Here is an 18,601-nt window from a genome sequence, read left to right as displayed (position 1 = left end):
GCCAACAGGCTTCACTTCGGCGAAGTAAAATTATTCAAAATTAAGTGGATATTGAATACCACATTATTTCTTAGCCGAATAAGAAACTCAAAGATAGGAAATCTAATCTAAGAGTTTCATGCCAAATATAGAAAACTATATAAAGTTCGGCGATCCAAGCATATGCCAACACCTCGTAGTGCAATGCCAATGATGATATATTATGCATAATGAAATATGTGTGCATAAATGTATTTGCTATGTGTATACATAACACTATTAAAATTTCAATTATTCATATAGCAGTTTAACACTCACCCCAAACTGAGCTAATGGACCATCATAGAGAGAAATCTGTCCTATACGACATCGGTCTCTATTTGATAGGGACTCAACAGTACTGTAACCACCACGTAATCCTGCACCTTCGGCAAGAATAAGTTCCAGTTCTGGTGTGGCACCTCCAGTGACAAGTGACCTTATAAGGGTCAAGGCATTAGCATTGAAATAGGTCTATAAAACAGAAACAAACAAAAAAAAAAACAGTAGTTTTATACAGACATTCTCCAGGATAGCTTTGTAAAAATTAACATTCATGTGAAACTTATATATAATTTGAGTCTTATATGTTATGGTGAATTTTTACCATAGCAAACTCATAGTGAATAGTCCATTACAGTAGATGGTTTGCTTAATTCATTTAATATTTGAGTTACTAGTGGTCCATGTGCTTTAGAGACATGCAAGAGATATAATTAGTGGGTCAGAAGTATACTCGTGAATTATCACTACATAACCTTCGTAGATCCGGCAAGGCTCCAGAACCAAAAAATGTCAGAAAGGTAGTGTATATATAATATAGGTCATATATCAACTTAGTTACCTGCTTGCTGGATGACTGTCTTTTTTAAACATAGATAATAATTATAATTCACATAAGTGCAAATAAGTGCATATACTAGATTGTTAATTTAATCATCTTAAGAACTAATGCTATTAGAGTAGCACAAAACTGGAACAAATAGTGTCATTTATTATCAGCATTTTGGTAATAAACTATATATCCCTAGGATGTGTAAGTACATTAATGCTCAATGCAAAAGCTGCAAACATTTAACTCAAGTCCTCCTTAAGCTGCTCCATAGGACACATGCAAAGGTGGCACACCTTTTGGCAACTCTTATAGGCAAAGATGACCTTGCTATTGCTTCTGCCTGGTATCTCCACTTCTGGGCCTGGTTCCCACTGAAGAGACCTCAATAAAGGTTGAAACTAGTCTGTGTAGTGGCCCTTCCCCTTAATGCATAACATTATACATATTCGCAAGGAGATGTGTTTTGCATTATGGGAGATACTGAGAAAGGAGTGATGTTAGCTTGGTCCACCTTTGCTATGAGTTACCCAGTGTTGTACTACCTTACCCCAGTCCTGAAGATATTTTCAGGCGCAAACTTTGTTTGCTCACACTTGGATAAAGGATATTAAACTAAATTTATTATATATATGTGTAAACGGAAGCAGCGGACTCTGTGCTTGACTCACTATTCAACATATATGTAAATGGTTTTGGGGGAAATATTTTGTTTTTTGCAGATGATGCACGATAGTGGAGATTTATCAGAAATGTAACTGTGATCATTCTTTAAATGGATTCAAATTAACCAGCAATGTGTTTGATGAGTGGTTCAATATAGCAAATTAAAGTTATGAATTTTGGAATTTAGATACAGGCTATATTGGTCATGATGTACTACAAGTAGTGGAGGAGTTAAGAGATGGTGATATCGAAATTCTAGATAGGATGCAGAGTTAGGTAAATAAAGTAATGTCAGGAATTTAAAATATGAGTGTAAATTTTTGATCCTAGTCAACAGGATAAGGAGATATGAGTTGCTGAGAGGAGCTTCTCAGTGGGGGAGATTTCAAAAAAGATGGAGGAGATCAGAATGATAGTCTATCTGGAAACTTCATAAGACTGTGGTAAGCAAGTGTGAGGAGTAAATTATTTTTGCATGAGAAATGGCTTAATAGAATGAGTTTTAGAATATCATAAGGGTGTACTGAAAGCCATTATGGAACTTAGAATGAATTTTTTTTGTAATGAGTCTTTTGATGGAGATGTAGTGGCAGTTTATCACTTTTATGACAGTTTGATGTGATTATATATAACTTGATACAAAAATTATGATGATTAAATACTTACTGTACTCATTAAAGAGTCAAGGACACTGACAGCAAATGCAGTTCCACATGCAAAAGGCTGTGTGAGGTAAAGTTCCGTATCAGGGTCATCATCATCATCCTGGTCTAGGAACTGGACATTGGTGTCATTTACTGCATTACAAATTATTAATTAATTAATTAATTACTGCATTACAGATTATATGTATATGAGTATACAAAAACTGACATGAACAAGATTTCAAAATGGATAAGTCATTAAAATAAATGTTAATGTAACAATATACTTATTCTAATCATAACAAGGGATTAAACTTTAAAAGGAAAATGTAACTTTAGAGATTATTCCCACAAAGAAGCAGCCCAAACTGACACTACTCATGCTTTCACTGAGTAAAATTACCTAGCAGTTCATTAATGATTGAACAGGCAATCCTAAAGTTGTGTTTGTCAACTATAAACAATAAATTTCTATAAACTCATTATTAATAAGGAGTTTATAGAAGGATCCAAATATGTAGGATCTATGGTGGATTTTATGTATTTTAGAATGAAAATTTCAAAATGGGAACTTTTTTTTTTTAAAATAAAGTTTTAAAGATTTTGTTTTATGCCAAAACAAGCCTTGTGGAGCACTGTTCAGTGATAAAATTATCAGGATAATAATAATTAATAATCATCAATTAGAAAAAAGTGCACTTTGTAAAATGAATATGAAAAATCAAATACTTGTTATGTTCACTATACGTTAACATATGTTAACGTATAGTGAACATATGTTAATATGTTCAATATACGTTAAATTTAAAATTTAACGTATAGTGAACATATTAACATTTAAAAGTGCTTATAGGTATTTCATTTCTGCTTGTAGGTACATTGGTATGCTCATTTTGAAGAAACAATGCATCTGAGAAATTTGACTTTAGGCAGAGGATTATAAGAAACTGAAGGGGCAACTTTAAGCAGTGCCCATGAGAAACTTCATAGTAGAGAAGTCAGTGGTGTATGGGAAGTATTTAATGATGGTCTGAAGGGAACAATATCCAACTGCATCCCCAGAGTTATCATTTTTGTTATTATAATCCTGACCTCCATGAAGTGACAAGACTCATTGTGGGAGGTCAACAGTAGTCAACCCAAAGTCTAACCTACTGTTTGCAGTTTCAGCAATCTCTGAAGCAATGCATTCCATTCTCCTTCCACTCTCCATGCTAAAAACTTACTTCTTACCCTTTTACTTACAACCCTCTTTTACAACTTACAGGAATGGCTGCTTGACCTTGTTCTTTCCCCTTGTTCTACCATATGAAAAATCTACTGAGTGTTAATCTGATAATTTAGAAGAATAAATTGTACAGGAGTTAATAATACTCTACAGTTAAGAGGTATGTAGTAATAAAGATAATGTTGTAGATCCAATATCATGAGAAGAGTGATGATGAAGCTTGGGAGCAGATAAAGAGCAGGCCAGAAGAATGCAGCCATGATAAATAAGGTGAAATTGGATTATGTAAAGATGTTAGCCAAACAGGACAAAGAAAATTCTCTGAGAGAATTTAATTGCATGTGGCAAAGTAAAAGGAAGTCATGTAAGAATAGCCTTAGTGAGTGTGTATGGTAGGAACATGTCAGATGCAGTAGAAATAGTTGAGTTTTTAAGCGTTCATTTTAGTAAGGTATACATTCTAGGAAGATCCATTAGAACAGAAAGAACAGAAGTGGCTAGATAAATTGAACCTATTACAAGAGCTTGTTTCAAATCCAGAAGTTGAACTGAATGGAATACTGGCATGAGTGCTGAAGGAATATACAAGAGGGTTAGCAATGCTCCTGACCTGGTTGTTTGACTAAACCTAGGACTAACTCCTAACTTGCTTCCCAGTACAGGTCATTCCATAATAGGAGGCTAGTTCACCCATACATGGTACTAATGTACTATAGGATGATCAACCAACCTCTCGTGTATGGGTCCAACATAAAAAAAAAAATAGTTAGGAGTCACATCCAAAGGTGGGTAGACACTAGGATGATTCTTTATAAAGAACAACATGGGTTGTTAAAGGCGGGGCTTACTTTAGCAATCTGGTCACTTTCTTTAATAGTGACAGATGAGTCAGATAAGGAGGTGGAATACCATGATACTTCTGGATTTTGCCAGAGCATATGACAGGCCAGGATTCCATATATGATGTTTTATACAAACTCAATGTAATGGGTATGCAAAACAAGCTTATGACATGGATGGGAGAGTGGCTGACTGATAAGTATCAGTCAGTAATGTATGGAGGTGCAGTGTCTAAAAGAAGGAGGGATGGGTGCAATTCTGTGGAACCCCCCAGTTCCCCACAGAATCGTGCACGCCCGGTTCCATTAGTGGTGTTGTGCAAAGCCAACATTCACATGTTTATCAGTACAGAGAGTTGTCTAGCTGCATGAATTAAAATGCAGTGGGGAGATTATGAAAACTGTGTAACTGTAATAGCACTTCACAAGGTTGAAATGCAGCCACCTGTTATTTTCAACATGCTAAAAACACTCAGGATCAGTAGGATGTTTGTGTATTGGACTATTAATCATTATAACTACACAGAAGACAAAACTGACTGCCAAAGAACAGGTCAACCATTCTGCGTTAGGATGCAACAACTTGTGAGGGTTGTAAAGGCACACACCTGCATCATAATCTTTTGAGAACACAGAAAGTGATGTCGCAAGAGATGAGTCTTTCACAGAGAACGATGTCATGTGTACTAACTGACGACTTGGTAACTGATGAGAGCCTATTGCTGCTCTACTGGACACTTCTTAACACAACAACTTATGTGGCAAAGGATAATAAAATTAAAGGCACTTCTCCAGCGATATGTGAACAACAGACAGAGACATCCTCTTCACAGATGATATTTTCACCATTGAAGAGTCTTTAACTGCCAAAACGATTGGGTATATGCCCAGATTGTCACACAGTATGTGACATAGCACCCAGAATTCTGAGCCCAGTGTTAGTAATGTTTGGTGGGGGTGACATATCAGGGGATATCCAAGTTGCATTTCTGCAAGAAAGGGTGAAAACTTCTGCCAAAGCATATCACAACACTGTGCTGGAACCTGTGGTATGGTCCCTTAACAATATTTTGTTTCACAGTAGTCAGTGGACCATCCAACAGAACTCAGCCCCTGCACACAAGGTAAGAACCACACAACAGTGGTTGGAGGCAAATGTGCCTGATCACATATCCTCATCTGGAAGTCCCAATCTGAATCTGTTGGACTTCAAATTGTGGTCAGAGCTTGAGAGAATAGCTTTCAAGAAATGACACCCCAGTCTTTGCCAGCCTGAAGGTGGATTTGGAGCGAGCAGTCACAGTGTTTTCATTGGATGTTGTGCATGACCATTGATATGTTGCCTCACATGTGTGAAGACAAAAGGCGGCATTTTGAAAATTGAGTGCTGAAATATGCACGTTATACATGTGGTTTGTATATGTTGAAGGCTGTATATCGGTAAATGATTTACTGATAGATAAAGGTTTATGTACTGTTCAAGTTGTAACAGCATTTATGGCTACACTAGGTGTATTAATTAGTGATACTGAGTATGGTATAGAGTAGTGATGAACAACCTTTTCTAGTTCATGGGCCAGACTTTATGCTCAGAAGTATCTGTGAGTCAGATCATTTTATTTTTCATAAAAACTAGTGGCACATATGTAACAAACCAGAGGGAATTCTACAAGCTTTTATAGAACTGCCCTCTAGTTTGACATATTAGGGTTTCATGTAAAATTTTCATGAAATTTCAAAGGCCTCCCCCCATGTAAAGTAACCTGCATTCATGGTAAATAGAAATAATTCAAAAATATCTGGAGGATATTGTTGAAACATGGCCTTCGCACCACTTTCAAACCTCATGTCAAGCTGGCAACTCTGATCCGCTTGCCTAAGGATCAACTTCACCCTTTAGCACACCCAGGAGTGTATGAAGTTCCGTGTGACTGTGACTTAGCCTATTATGGGCAAACAGGAAGATCAGTGAACATTCGCTACTATTACTATGGCAAGTCGGGACTGTCAGACCATGCTTTGGACATTCCTTCACACAGGATTAGATGGAGGAAAACAAATGTGCTATTTAAGAGTCGTTATAGATCTGAAAGATTATTTTTTGAGTCAGCAATGGCTTTGAAGAATTCTCCCAACCTTAACAAATATGGTTGCATTAATTTGCCAAAAATTTGGGAGACGGTTATCCTAAGAAAAACTCCTGGATAACTGCTGTTTTTTTTTTTTTTTTTCATTAGAGGCGCCAAAAATAGGACTTTAGATCTTTTGTTTGTCTTTTGCAATTATATTGTTTCACTCACTCATGTCGCGTTTACAAGTGTGTTGTGCTCTGATGATGCTGAGTTGAAAATCAGCGAAATATAAGCGTTAATAAAACATCTTTGTAATAAAAGTGTTTGTGGTGTTGTTAATACCGTGAAAAATAAGTCATGAATAACCATCAACACCTAAGCTTATCTGTTAGAGGGTTTAACAAATATTTTAAAATCCTTCTCAAATATCAAATCTCAAATAACATCTGAATCCAAGAAAGGAATTCTTCCTTTCTTGGATTCAGATGGAAAGTATCTCTCAAGAATCATTTTGTCTTTTATAGATTGGAATTCTAGTCTGAGAGTACCTTCAGAAGAGCAGGCAGATAATTTTTATGAAGGGTGATGCTTAGAATAATGGAAAATGTATCTTTTTGGTGAATCCTTTCTTTCTTTCTTTCTTGGATTCACATATATTATTATAATGTCATGTAATATTATTACATGACACCTTCAAGGGAGTCCGAAGACTCATCAAGGGAGGGCACCTACCCCACAACTCTCCATCTGCACTACTCAAATCCACCAACTACAACTATACCACGGGCATCTATCGCCCATCATCACCACTAGTATTTTCACAGACAATCACAAACATCCATGCCCACGGCAAGTTTTGAACCTGCAGCCTTTTGTCTGGAGAGCGGATATGCTAACCACTCGGCCAACCAGGCTGGCAAAATAAATGGTGTATGTGGGAATATAAAGAGGGAAGTGGATGGCTCTCTCAGCTTTTCTGTTTATAAGAAGCTCATGTTCACTGGAACATACATTCTCCAGGACTCTATGCATCACCTTTCATGAAAATTCGAAATTGTCAAGATGACACGTGCAGGAAGACATCTGCTCTTCTTAAACATTCTTGGAGTTGAATTACAAATGATAAAAGAAAACAGGATTCTCAATGGAAACTTTCCATCCAAGTTACAACATATTATTATTATTATTAATATTATTATTCAGGCCTCCATGGAGTCAAAAGACTCATCGTGGGAGGTCCTTCCTAGGAAACACAGTCTATCATACCACTCCTTCAACTTATCGACTGTTCTTGCTATCACCACTCTATCAGGCAATGCATTCCACAGTTCCACCACCCTCCATGAAAAGAAACCACTCCTCTCACTCACAGTTTCCTTTCGTAACTTCCAGGGATGGCTTCTTGTCATCACTCCTTCCTGCTGTTTAACCAAGCAAAAGAACTCCCCAGTGTCAACCCTGTAACCACCTCTCAACAATTTAAAAGTCTTAATCATATCACCTCTCCTTCTTCTATCCACCAAACTCTGCAGTCCACATTCCCTCAGCCAATCCTCATAACTAACATTGTACAGTCCTGAAACCATTTTTGTTATCCGATTTTGTACCCTTCCACAGTTAATTTATCCCCTTCAAATCCAGGGAACCAAATTTGAAAACAATAGTCTAAGTGTGGTCTGATCAGGGTGTTATACAATGGAAGGATAACTCTTTTATCTCTGCAGGTCAGCATCCTATTCAGTATTGAGCAATTCTCTGGGATACCTTCACCACCTTTGTAATATGTTCCCTGAATTTCAATTTTCTATCAATCATCATCATCATCAGATCTCTTGTGTCCACTACTTGCTGCAGTACAGCTTCTCCAATCGAGTATGCAGCCTTCCATTGATGTATCCCAAACTTCAAGACTTTACATTTTACTGCATTAAACGGGCACCCCCCATTCATTCGTACATCTGTCTAGTTTATTCAAATCCTCTTGCAGGGGTGCCGCATCTGCTAATAATTATTAGTAATATCAGGGCTGCCACATATGCTATTACTAATAACCCTTCTCAGCTTCACATCATCATCTGCATACAACTGAATATCCCTCTTCAATCCATTGACAATGTCATTGGTGACATTGTCAAATCATAAAGATTAAATACTACCCAGTACTGAGTCATGTGGGACCCCACGTGTAATCTTCTGCCTCCTTGATACTCAACCATGCACAACTCTCTGATACCTATCAGACAGCCAAACCTGAATCCAGTTGACTAACCCAACATCTAAACCCATGTACTGCACCGTAAATATCAGCTTATCATGTGACACCCTGTCAAATGCCTTTACCAAATCCAAAAGAATGGCAATATATGCCTTTCCCTCATCAACTGCTCATATCACTTTATTATAAAAGGCAATCATATTACTAAAGCAAGAGTGCCCCTTAACAAATCCATGTTGACTCTCACAGATAACTTTACCCTCATCTGCCAAACGCTGGTCCCTAACTAATTTTTCCAAGATCTTAACAACTACTGATGAAACACAAACTGGCCTATAGTTAGACACATCCAGTCTGCTACCGTCCTTATGCAATGGCACTATCTTACCTTCCTTCCATTCCTTGGGTACCTTTCCCGTAGCCAGAATTTCATTGAAAAGCCAGGTCAAAGGAGCTGTCAGTTCTTTAGCATATTCTCTCAAAACTCATGGTGAAATACCACCCAGTCCCACAGCTTTACTGACATCCAGGGTACTCAGTATTTTGAACACACTCTCCTCTTGCACTCGAACCTGCCTTATCCCTCTAGTATTAAAACTTACTTCTCCAGGGTGAAATACCCCAATAAAGTGTTTATTGAACAACTCACTATTTCCTCTGCATCCATCACTCTATTCCCATTTTTATCCCAAAATGTCATTCTTCCACAATCATTTCTCCTCCTACTGGCCACATAGCTAAAAAATTCCCTAGGATTATCTTTGGATCTTAGTGCCAGTCTCTTCTCATATTCCATTTTTGCCTTCCTTACCATATTCGTCATTCTCCTGGCCTCAGTCTTATATTCATCATGCATCTGCTCTCCAGCACTCTCCTTATATCTCTTCCATAACCTCTTTTTCACCTGCAGTTCCTGTTTGATATTGTTTGTCATCCACTTTACATCAAATTGAGTCCTCTTCTTCATTCGTGGAATACAGCTTACTATTGCTGCCAACAAATATTCCTTCGCAATTTCCCACCTACTAATGATATCCCGGCCTTTCAATTCTGCCCTCCATGGAACTGTCTCAAGTTGATATCTAAGACTATTATAATCACCTGCCTTATAATTCTATATACATTCCCTTTTCTTTGATATTCCTGCATGTTTATTCATCTTTCAAGTCAAAACCACATGGTCACTGTCTCCAACAGGGGGGGGGGGGGGATGTCATCTCAGTTATTATCTGCTCTTCAGATGCTATGATCAAATCCAAAACTCTTGAACTTCTTGTTCCCTCTGTTATATGCCTAAGATCGGTCCCTGAAGAATTCCAGAAATTCCATTCCCTTATTACTACATGCATTTTCCTCTTCCCAACTCATACTGCTGTAGTTAAAATCTCCCATAACAATAATTTTTCTTGCACTTGCTAAGCTCAACTGCCTAAACCTCTTTTGCTCCCCACCTTCTGTGCTCCTTGGCTTGTAGCAACATCCCACTAAATATCCTGTCTTGTCTACCTTTATCTCTACCTCACACCATATGCTTTCAAAATCATTAGTGTCGCTGCCTTCCAAAGCCTCCATATGTCCTCTTAGAGGACATAAATCATCACTTATCATAAGCAGTACTCTGCCACTGCATTTTCCCTTCCTATCCTGCTGAAAAATGCTTTACCCTGGTACTTTTATTCCTGTTATTATATCATCTTCCGTCAACCACGTCTCAGAGATCCCAATAATCTTTGGCCAGGCTGATGCTATTAATGCCACCAATTCATCTCATTTATTCCAAATACTCCTGGCATTGGTATAAAGCATAAAAATGTCATTGCTTCTATACCTCTCATTATCTCCTCCAGACTCCACTGGAGTCAGTGTTACCTGATGTTGTCTCCCTTCCCCCAAGCACCCATTCCCACAAGAGGCCACCCCTGCTACCATCCACCATGGGAATTCTAGTTTCCCTGCATTGATGCGCCTACTCGTTCAGAGAACAGCAATCTCTCCAGATGCGAACATCCTTCCTCATTCAAATGTAAGCGGTCTCTCACATATAGCTCCTTTCTGTCCTCAAATGCCCTTCATGCATCCAAGACTATATATTCCAATCCTATCTTCTGACACATTCTGGCTATTATGCTATTCATTATTACGGCTCTTATGCTCAGCTCTTCATTATTATACCTATGTTGGATAATTATACCTATCTTGGTAATAATATCTTAGATAATTATTCTTCTACTAATATATTTGCTACTACCAAGAGAATTTCCCTTTCTTACATAAAAGGCATTTCTGAGTGCATCTCAAAAGTTTTAAAAATATTTAAATTCCAGACAATTTTCAACCAATAAACAAGATTTTTTCTATCCTGCTTCCCAATAAAGACAAACTTCCTCACTTGGATCACCTGTCAGAGTACCAGATTCCTTGTTCCTGCACGCTCACCTATTTTGGTCAAACTTATCATACTGTAAATATCCAATAATCAGGAATTACATTAATTTTCCTCCAATCGTTCATGCAAAAGATGAAGTTTGGTCATGCAGAACATGAAGTTTCTCTGCTAGCCACAGGGAGTTCCTAAGGACAACACAAAAATTCTTCATAAAAGTAATTTCAAATTTGAGAGACTCTTCAAAGAATGCTGTGAAGCTCTTTGCAATCAACTGAATCTTAATTGGAATGACAGTCTAAAAATCTTATCATTCTGAAGTAGCAACTTTGATCTTTCACTAATAATCTAATATTCATTTATAATATATATCTGCAATGCTTTTAAAGATACTTATGACACACACGATTTTCTATTCACATGAATTGAAAATCATGTGAATTGAAAAATTCAATTCACTCCTACACAAGGAAAGGAGTGAATAATATTTATATGGCCTTTGAATAAATATTATTGAATTAATAAATAAATAAACTGAATTTTGGAAATACCATTTTTTTTTCTCAGATATCATTTCTGCATGATGCACAATGTAATCCTAGAGAGTTTCTCAGCATTTGTATCACTGGATGGTGCTCTACAAGGCCTTCAACAGGAATACTTTAATTTTGATCATCTTGTATATCTGTATACAGTGCTGTAACTAGCTTTTCGTGGGCCCTGTGCAAGATTTTATTTTTGGCCTCCCTACTTTTTTTTTTTTTTTGGCAAAAAAATAAAAAAACAAATATGACAGAAACAGAAATTTTGTTTATAAATATTATAATATATTATATGAGTAAAATGGATATTAGATCCAGCATTATTTCAAAGCCAAATGTAGAAACTTTGAAAGTTTCGTAAAAATAAGTTGACTAGAGGAGAGCTTATGGGAATACACTTGCCGGCATTCACGAGTTGAATTAGCGTGGACTACTTAGAAAACATAAACGTTGCGCAAACATCTATATATTTGCTTTCTATCAGTCCATTTTGATAAGGTTTCACTGACCTGACAGCTGTTTTGAACTGTTGGTTCTCCTCAGAGACCAGGACAACTTATTTTCACAAAACTTTCATAATTTCTACATTCGGTTTTGAAATAATGCTGGATCTAATATCCACTTTACTTATATAATTTTGTATAGCCGAACTGAAGCCTTTTGGCTCTTTATTTTAGTAAATACTTTTACACATCAACCGAGAGTTAGCTTACGAAAAATACACCTCTCAGACATTTCTTAGTACTGAACAAGAGTTTTTGCTCTCTTATTTCTTTCATGTCTGTCTCCTGCTGAGGAAGGGGACTTAATATTTTGGGGGAGTGAGTGGAGAGTTTTGTCTTGAGAGAGCAATTTGAGTCTCTGGGGATTATCATTTTCCAGCACGGCCTTTATTGGGTCCAATCGGAGGGTGCTTTTCCCTGGAATATGAGTGGTTCTGCTCAGTGGTATGGTGAGCCTGTCACTGAGTGGAACCAACGCTAGATTGGATGATCTTTCAGTCACTTGTAGAGAGTGGTCTGGGGGATCGACTAAATTTTAGAGAGGTGCTTTACTTAAACAGTGCCTGGTCTCTGGAACCAACCAGTTGAAAACAGCTGTCAGGCAAGTGAAACCTTATCAAATGGACTAACAGAAAGCAAACATATAGACACTTGGGTAGCATTTATTCCTATAAGCTTTGGCCAACTTATTTTTACGAAACTTTCATAGTTTCAACATTCGGCTTTAAAATAATGCTGGGTCTAATATCCACTTTACTTATATAATTTTGCATTGCAGAACTGAAGCCTTTTGGCTCTTTATTTTAGTAAAAAAAATTATAATATATGTTTATAAATTATCCCTGCACAGCAGCAAAATTTAAAATTTGAAAATGAAAATATAATACTGATTATTTTTTGATATCCCATTTCAGGACTCCTTTTGTTCTGGACCTTGTGCTTGTGCACCTGCCTAGTTACAGCACTGTATGTGTATGTTGTGTGAGTTCAAGTCTCTCATCACTGGACTTCTGAGTAGAAAAGTGGCACTAAGATTCAGCAGAGAGAGAGAGAGAGTGTTGGGCCTCAGTTGAACAGTTCTAGTTGTTGAACCACTAAACTGGTCGTTTGACTTTTCACTCATTAAACGAAAAGTCCCAAAAAGGGAAAAAAAAATACACTAAACCTAACAAGAGTAAACAAATCAAAAGAACATCAAAAATACTATAAAAAAATAGTATATGACGAATAAAAAACCTGTAAAATCTAATAAATGGATAAAAGCAATAATAAAAAACCAGTGAAAAAATTGGGGAGACCTGGCCCAGGAGATCCTGTCCTAAAAGGGTTCAGGAGTGCCTCGATGTTGGCCTTTGTTCAAGCCAACCCCCCCCCCCCCCTACATTGGAATAAAATTAAATTAGACTAAAATGACAAAAAGAATATAAAATCTGAGTTTAAAGTCATGAAATCAATGATGTTACAGATATATGCAAACTATAATTCTTCCGTGTGTGATATGACATATGGTTCGTGGCACTAAGGAATCATTCTTTGCTCAAAGATATCTTTCCTGCTCCAGGAATTGAGGGAGATAAGCAGAAAAGCAGTTTCTAATTCTATGGTAGATTGCATTTTTCTTGGTGAAAAGTTGTTTTTATGTCTGTCTAAAATACTTAAGTTAAGAATATTGATGAGAAAAAGGAGGTATGTTTTGTTTTTACTCACTATGGGGGGGGGGGGGACTGTCACAGTAGTACCTCAGAGAAAAGTTGGCACCGGGATCCTGAGTACTTCATCCAGCCTCTGCCAAATGCGCTGCACTGGTGGACACGTTGAAGAGGTGCCCTACAGTTTCAACTGCATGGCATATTTTACAAAAGGGGGTCACAAGGTCAGTGACAATACTGTGATTTCACCTGGAGCTGGCGATTCTCTAAGCCAAATCCTGGCAAAAAAGGTTGCACCCAACTGTTTTTGATATTCGTAAAGAGCACCTCTTCATTCATGTCCAGATCAGGCATCTCAAAACTAACAAAAATTGTAAAGTTTCTAGTACATCTGCTTTTTGAGCTAAGCTGAAGCACCTGAACCCCATCTGTAAGAAGTCTTTTTAGCCTTGTCACATTGTATAGTACCACTCTGGCAGCACCTCTGCATGTGGTTCAGCATAGCCAGTGGTCAAAAAACAGGGTAAAAATATCCAATAAAATATTTAATTTGATTGCCAGATGGGTGATTTGATGTCAATGCTTTCCATATGGTTCGAACAGTGTTAGTAAAATATGAATTTCAAGAATGGCAGGACAAACCCTTCTTGTGTGGGTAGGAAATGGAGCAAAGCCCTGTATACCTCATGTTTGCTATGGCTCCAGAAGAAGTTCATAAGCTGTCTATAAATAGCTCTCTCCTGTGTGTCTGTAATGTTTGTTAAGTTGATTGTGTGTAATAACATTGGTACTATGATAGTTTTGATGACTGTTGCTTTACCTGAAAGATAGATAACTTGGCTTAAAAGGGGTGAGTTTGTCATGACAGGAATTCAGAAGTTTTTGTGTTGGTAACACATGGCTCACAAGAAAGGGGATTCCTAATATTGTTACTGGCCCAGTTAATGGTGTTAAACCATACAGAAAATTGGCAGGGCCGAATTTTCCAAAAATGGGTTTAGAGAGGAACCCATTCATGGTATTTGATATTGTTGTTCTGTAGATTCTTTTGATTATTTCTCTTACTCAAGAAGCCACTCCAACTTTTTCTATGACAAAGTGCAGGAAGTTGTGCTTTGCACTATCGAACATTTTTTCCAAATCCACTGACACAATTGCGAGTGAGAGTTCTTTGCTCATCACAAGGCAAATGAGATATCTTATCAGAAATAGATTGAGTCCCATCAACTTACCCAGAATTCAATACATTCGAGTATACATTTCCTATGTCCAGTAAACCACTTTACCACTTTTGTAAACAGCTTGTAATCTGTATTGGTCAAGGAAATGGGCCTCTGGCTACCCATACTAGTCAGATCTCTCCCCTTTTGGGGAATAAAAATTGCATACTTACTAACAAAGTCAGTGGGCACATGTCCAGTAGATAAAAATAAAATTTGAGATCAGAGTAGGTAAGATGAAATTTCAGACAGACTGATAAAATTCACACCTAAATCATCTTGGTCAAGGATTTTCCTCAGCTTTACTTCTTTGTAAGCCCAAGTAACCTCTTCTGATGTTATGAGTCTACCTTGAAGTGTGTTTAGGTGTTCAGGCATTAAAGGTCCAGGCATTACAATCACTTGTTACCCTGGAGGCATTGGAATAGGCTATCAAATAATTATTAAAAAATTGCTGCAGGATATCTCTCATGGTCTTGAAAGTTTTGATACCTTGAATTTACCAAATTGTGTTATCATCATTTGTCGGATAGCAGTTGCAAATCCTTGTGATACATTTTTGGGAAGTTTGGCAGAAGTTTCCAATGTCCTTTAAATGTGTCAACAACCTTGGGTAGTTCGATAGTTAACAGAACCATTTTATGGTCTGGTACTGAACTGCCAACTGCTATATGTCATACTGTAACAACATGGTTCTAAGTTACTAGAAATATAAATGCGGTCAAGTCTCAATGAGTTTCCTGTTTGCATGTGGTACCGACTCTACCTGGATTATGCCTCCTCCCAATGTCAATAAGATCAACATTATCACAGCAGAAATGTAGTTCCTAGAGCCACCAGTAGCAGAATTGTTGTTACTGTCCATCTTGTTATATCGCATGTCTGGGATGCAGTTCTAGTCCACCTCTCCCCACTCTGTGATGATATACTGAACCCCTTAAAATAAGGTTCTAGGGATGCAAAGAGGCTTAAAGGATGAATGGAGTTTTGTATGAATCTGAGTGCACAGAAAGATAGCTCACAGTATTTAATATTATTATGTTCATTATCGCAATTCTTCCATGGAGTCATGAGATTCATTACCTGAGGTTCCACTTGAGACACTACAAAGTATGTTCTACCACTCCTTAAGCTCATTTACTGTTTGCATTCTCAGGCAATGCACTCCATCCCTCTACCATTCTCTATGAAAAAAAAAACAAAAAAAACTTGTCTCTCTCTTAATTCATCATTTTTCTTGTATATCTTCTAGAGATGGGCTTCTATCCTTTGGAATATCTCCCCAGCATTCATTGGTAAATAATGCTCAGCAGCTTAAGTGTTTCAATAGCCTCTTGTCTTTCATCTTCCACTTTAAAGAGAAATGCCTAAAGTGTATCTTCATAGCCAATGTTTCACAGTCCTAATATCATTTTTGTTACTTGTCATTATACCCTCACTAACAGATCTATTAGAGCCACCCAACTCTCATCTATTCTAGTTAATATCCTTCACCTTCTAAGTATGTAAGAGCCCTCTGGATTGTCTTTTACTATCTTTGCTATGTCTCATAAACTTCAAATTTCCATTCATCATCTTTATATCCCTTGCTTCCTTCACTTTCTTCATGCAGCCATCTATCTGTAGATTGCAAAGTTCAAATGTTGCATTTTTAAAAATGTCATCATCCTCACTTTCCCATTCTTTTTGTCTAAATATGTGTTTGGATGAGCAAGGTATTGGGCTCTGGAGGCAGGAAGTTCCTATTTTTTATTTGTCCCTTTTAAACATTAAAATAACATGTCAAAGGAAATGCAATAAAATATTGGACAGTAACTCACAAGTCATCCCTTAGAATTTCCTGGCAAATATTAAAATACATGTTAATCAACTAATATGTGCCAGGAAATTCTAAGGGTTGACTGAATTCTGCATCAGAAATACATTAAGCATGACTTATTCGGGGAAAAAAATTAACTATCTAGCAGCAAAATGATACAATGGCCATAATAATTCACGCTGATAATATTACACTGGATAACATCAAGATTTTCTCACATTTTTTTTGTCATAGAGGCCAATATCATAAATCAGAACCACTCATAATCTAACTTATGATTGTCACTTACCCAGTTCTGTAATTAGAGGAACATTAGAACCATATACAGACCCTCTTCTCTGCATAACAATTGGACTTCCCAAAGGAGACAAGGCATCTGGTCCTCCAGGATCTGAAAGATAGTTCTTATCTTAGAAGACAGTATACATATATAAGCCAATATATAAAATATGTTAGTAAACGAAAGGCTGGCAACACTGCTCAGCTGTAATGCATTAACTTATAAGATATCTCATGAATCAGTAGTATAACAGACATTGTTATATTTTATCACATGCATGTGTGCATGTCTCTTAGCTGTTTTATTATTATTATTATCCTAAGACCCTATGAGGTCCCTTTTGTCATACACCCAGCTCATCATACTACATCTTAAACACATTCAAATTCTCTGTAGACACCACACTAATAGGTGATGCATTCCAATCATTCACAACTCTCAATGCAAAAAAACCTGCTTTTCACTCCCTTGCTCACACCCACCTTATACATCTTCGAGGGATGACCTCTTGTTCTTTCCGAATCATCCAACATTTTATGAAAACCTCTTCAATGTTAATCCTATAACAACCTCTTACTAACTTGTATATCTCTATCATATCACCCCTCTTCCTCCAATCCACTAGACTCTGCAAATTGCATTTTCTCAACCTTTCTTCATATTCAACATTCCAGAGATTACAAACTATTTTGATCAATCACCTCTGGATCCTCTATAATATGTCTTCATTCTTTTGGCAACCAGTTGACCAAAACTGTGCATACAGATCCTTATCCACCATCACCCCAAGATCTCTCCTTTCCTCCATCTCCCACAATATATTCCCACCAAGAGTAAATTCTACATCTCATCTTTGTTTTTATTGTTTTAAACTTCACATTTTGTAACATTGAACTGGATACCCACTCCTGTGCCCATTCACTTAGTCTATTCAAGTCTTCTTGTAAGGCCCCAACATCTGATCTGCTCTTCGTAGTTCATCTACGAAGAGCAGATCAGATCAGATGGGTATTGCACCAACCTTGCATCATCTGCAAACAGCTGTATATCTCCATTCAAATCTTCCTCAATATCATTAACATACAAGTTAAACAGCAATGGTCCTAAAACATACCACTGAGTATGGGGAATGTTTTAGGACTAATGACTTTCCTCTTCTGGGATATTGCCCCCCCCCCCATACACAACTTGTTGATATCTATTAGACAGCCAATCTCCAATTCAATGCACTCGTCTAATATCCAACCCAGACCACTCTAGTTTGACTATCAATTTTTCATGTGGTAATATATCAAAAGCTTTTGTAAAGTCTAAGTATACTACTCTATATATCCATCTCCCATATCCAAAGCTGCTGTCACATTACTGTAATAAAAAAGTAGATTACTAAAACATTACCTCCCTTTAGCAAATCCATGCTACCCATCAAAGATGTCAACCCAATTCTGGATCCTGATTCTCACCAGTCTTTCCAACACTTTAACCAGAACACCTGACACACAGATTGGCATATAATTTGATGCTTGAATTCTGTCACATCCTTTATGAAGCAGGACAATCTTGCCTTCCTTCCACTCCTTTGGAACTTGACCCAATGTAAGACTCATATTAAACAAATACATCAAGGCATATGTCAAATCCCTGGCACATTCCTATGCAGTGATATATATCATCAAGTCCCACAGCCTTAT

General features: G+C 37.2%; 1 protein-coding gene across 5 annotated transcripts in view; it reads right to left on the bottom strand.

Annotated features, from left to right (window-relative positions):
* The window catches only part of slo (calcium-activated potassium channel slo), an 880,402-nt gene that overhangs the window by 67,493 nt on the left and 794,308 nt on the right, over positions 1 to 18,601 (bottom strand). For all 5 annotated transcript variants that reach the window (XM_090404400.1, XM_090404403.1, XM_090404399.1 and 2 more), the window contains 3 exons: positions 16,920 to 17,021; positions 2,183 to 2,313; positions 298 to 492 (listed from right to left, as the gene is read on the bottom strand). In XM_090404400.1, coding sequence (XP_090260526.1) covers positions 298 to 492; positions 2,183 to 2,313; positions 16,920 to 17,021 — 428 coding nt within the window. The remainder of the gene's footprint in view (positions 1 to 297; positions 493 to 2,182; positions 2,314 to 16,919; positions 17,022 to 18,601) is intronic.

This window comes from Typopeltis vanoorti, chromosome 14 (assembly GCF_054136105.1).
Source record: "Typopeltis vanoorti isolate ZY-2024b chromosome 14, IOZ_Tvanoo_1.0, whole genome shotgun sequence".
NCBI classification, from domain to species: Eukaryota; Metazoa; Arthropoda; class Arachnida; order Uropygi; family Thelyphonidae; genus Typopeltis; species Typopeltis vanoorti.
Note: the sequence above shows the minus strand (reverse complement) of the source record. Positions and strands in the feature narration are given on the sequence as shown.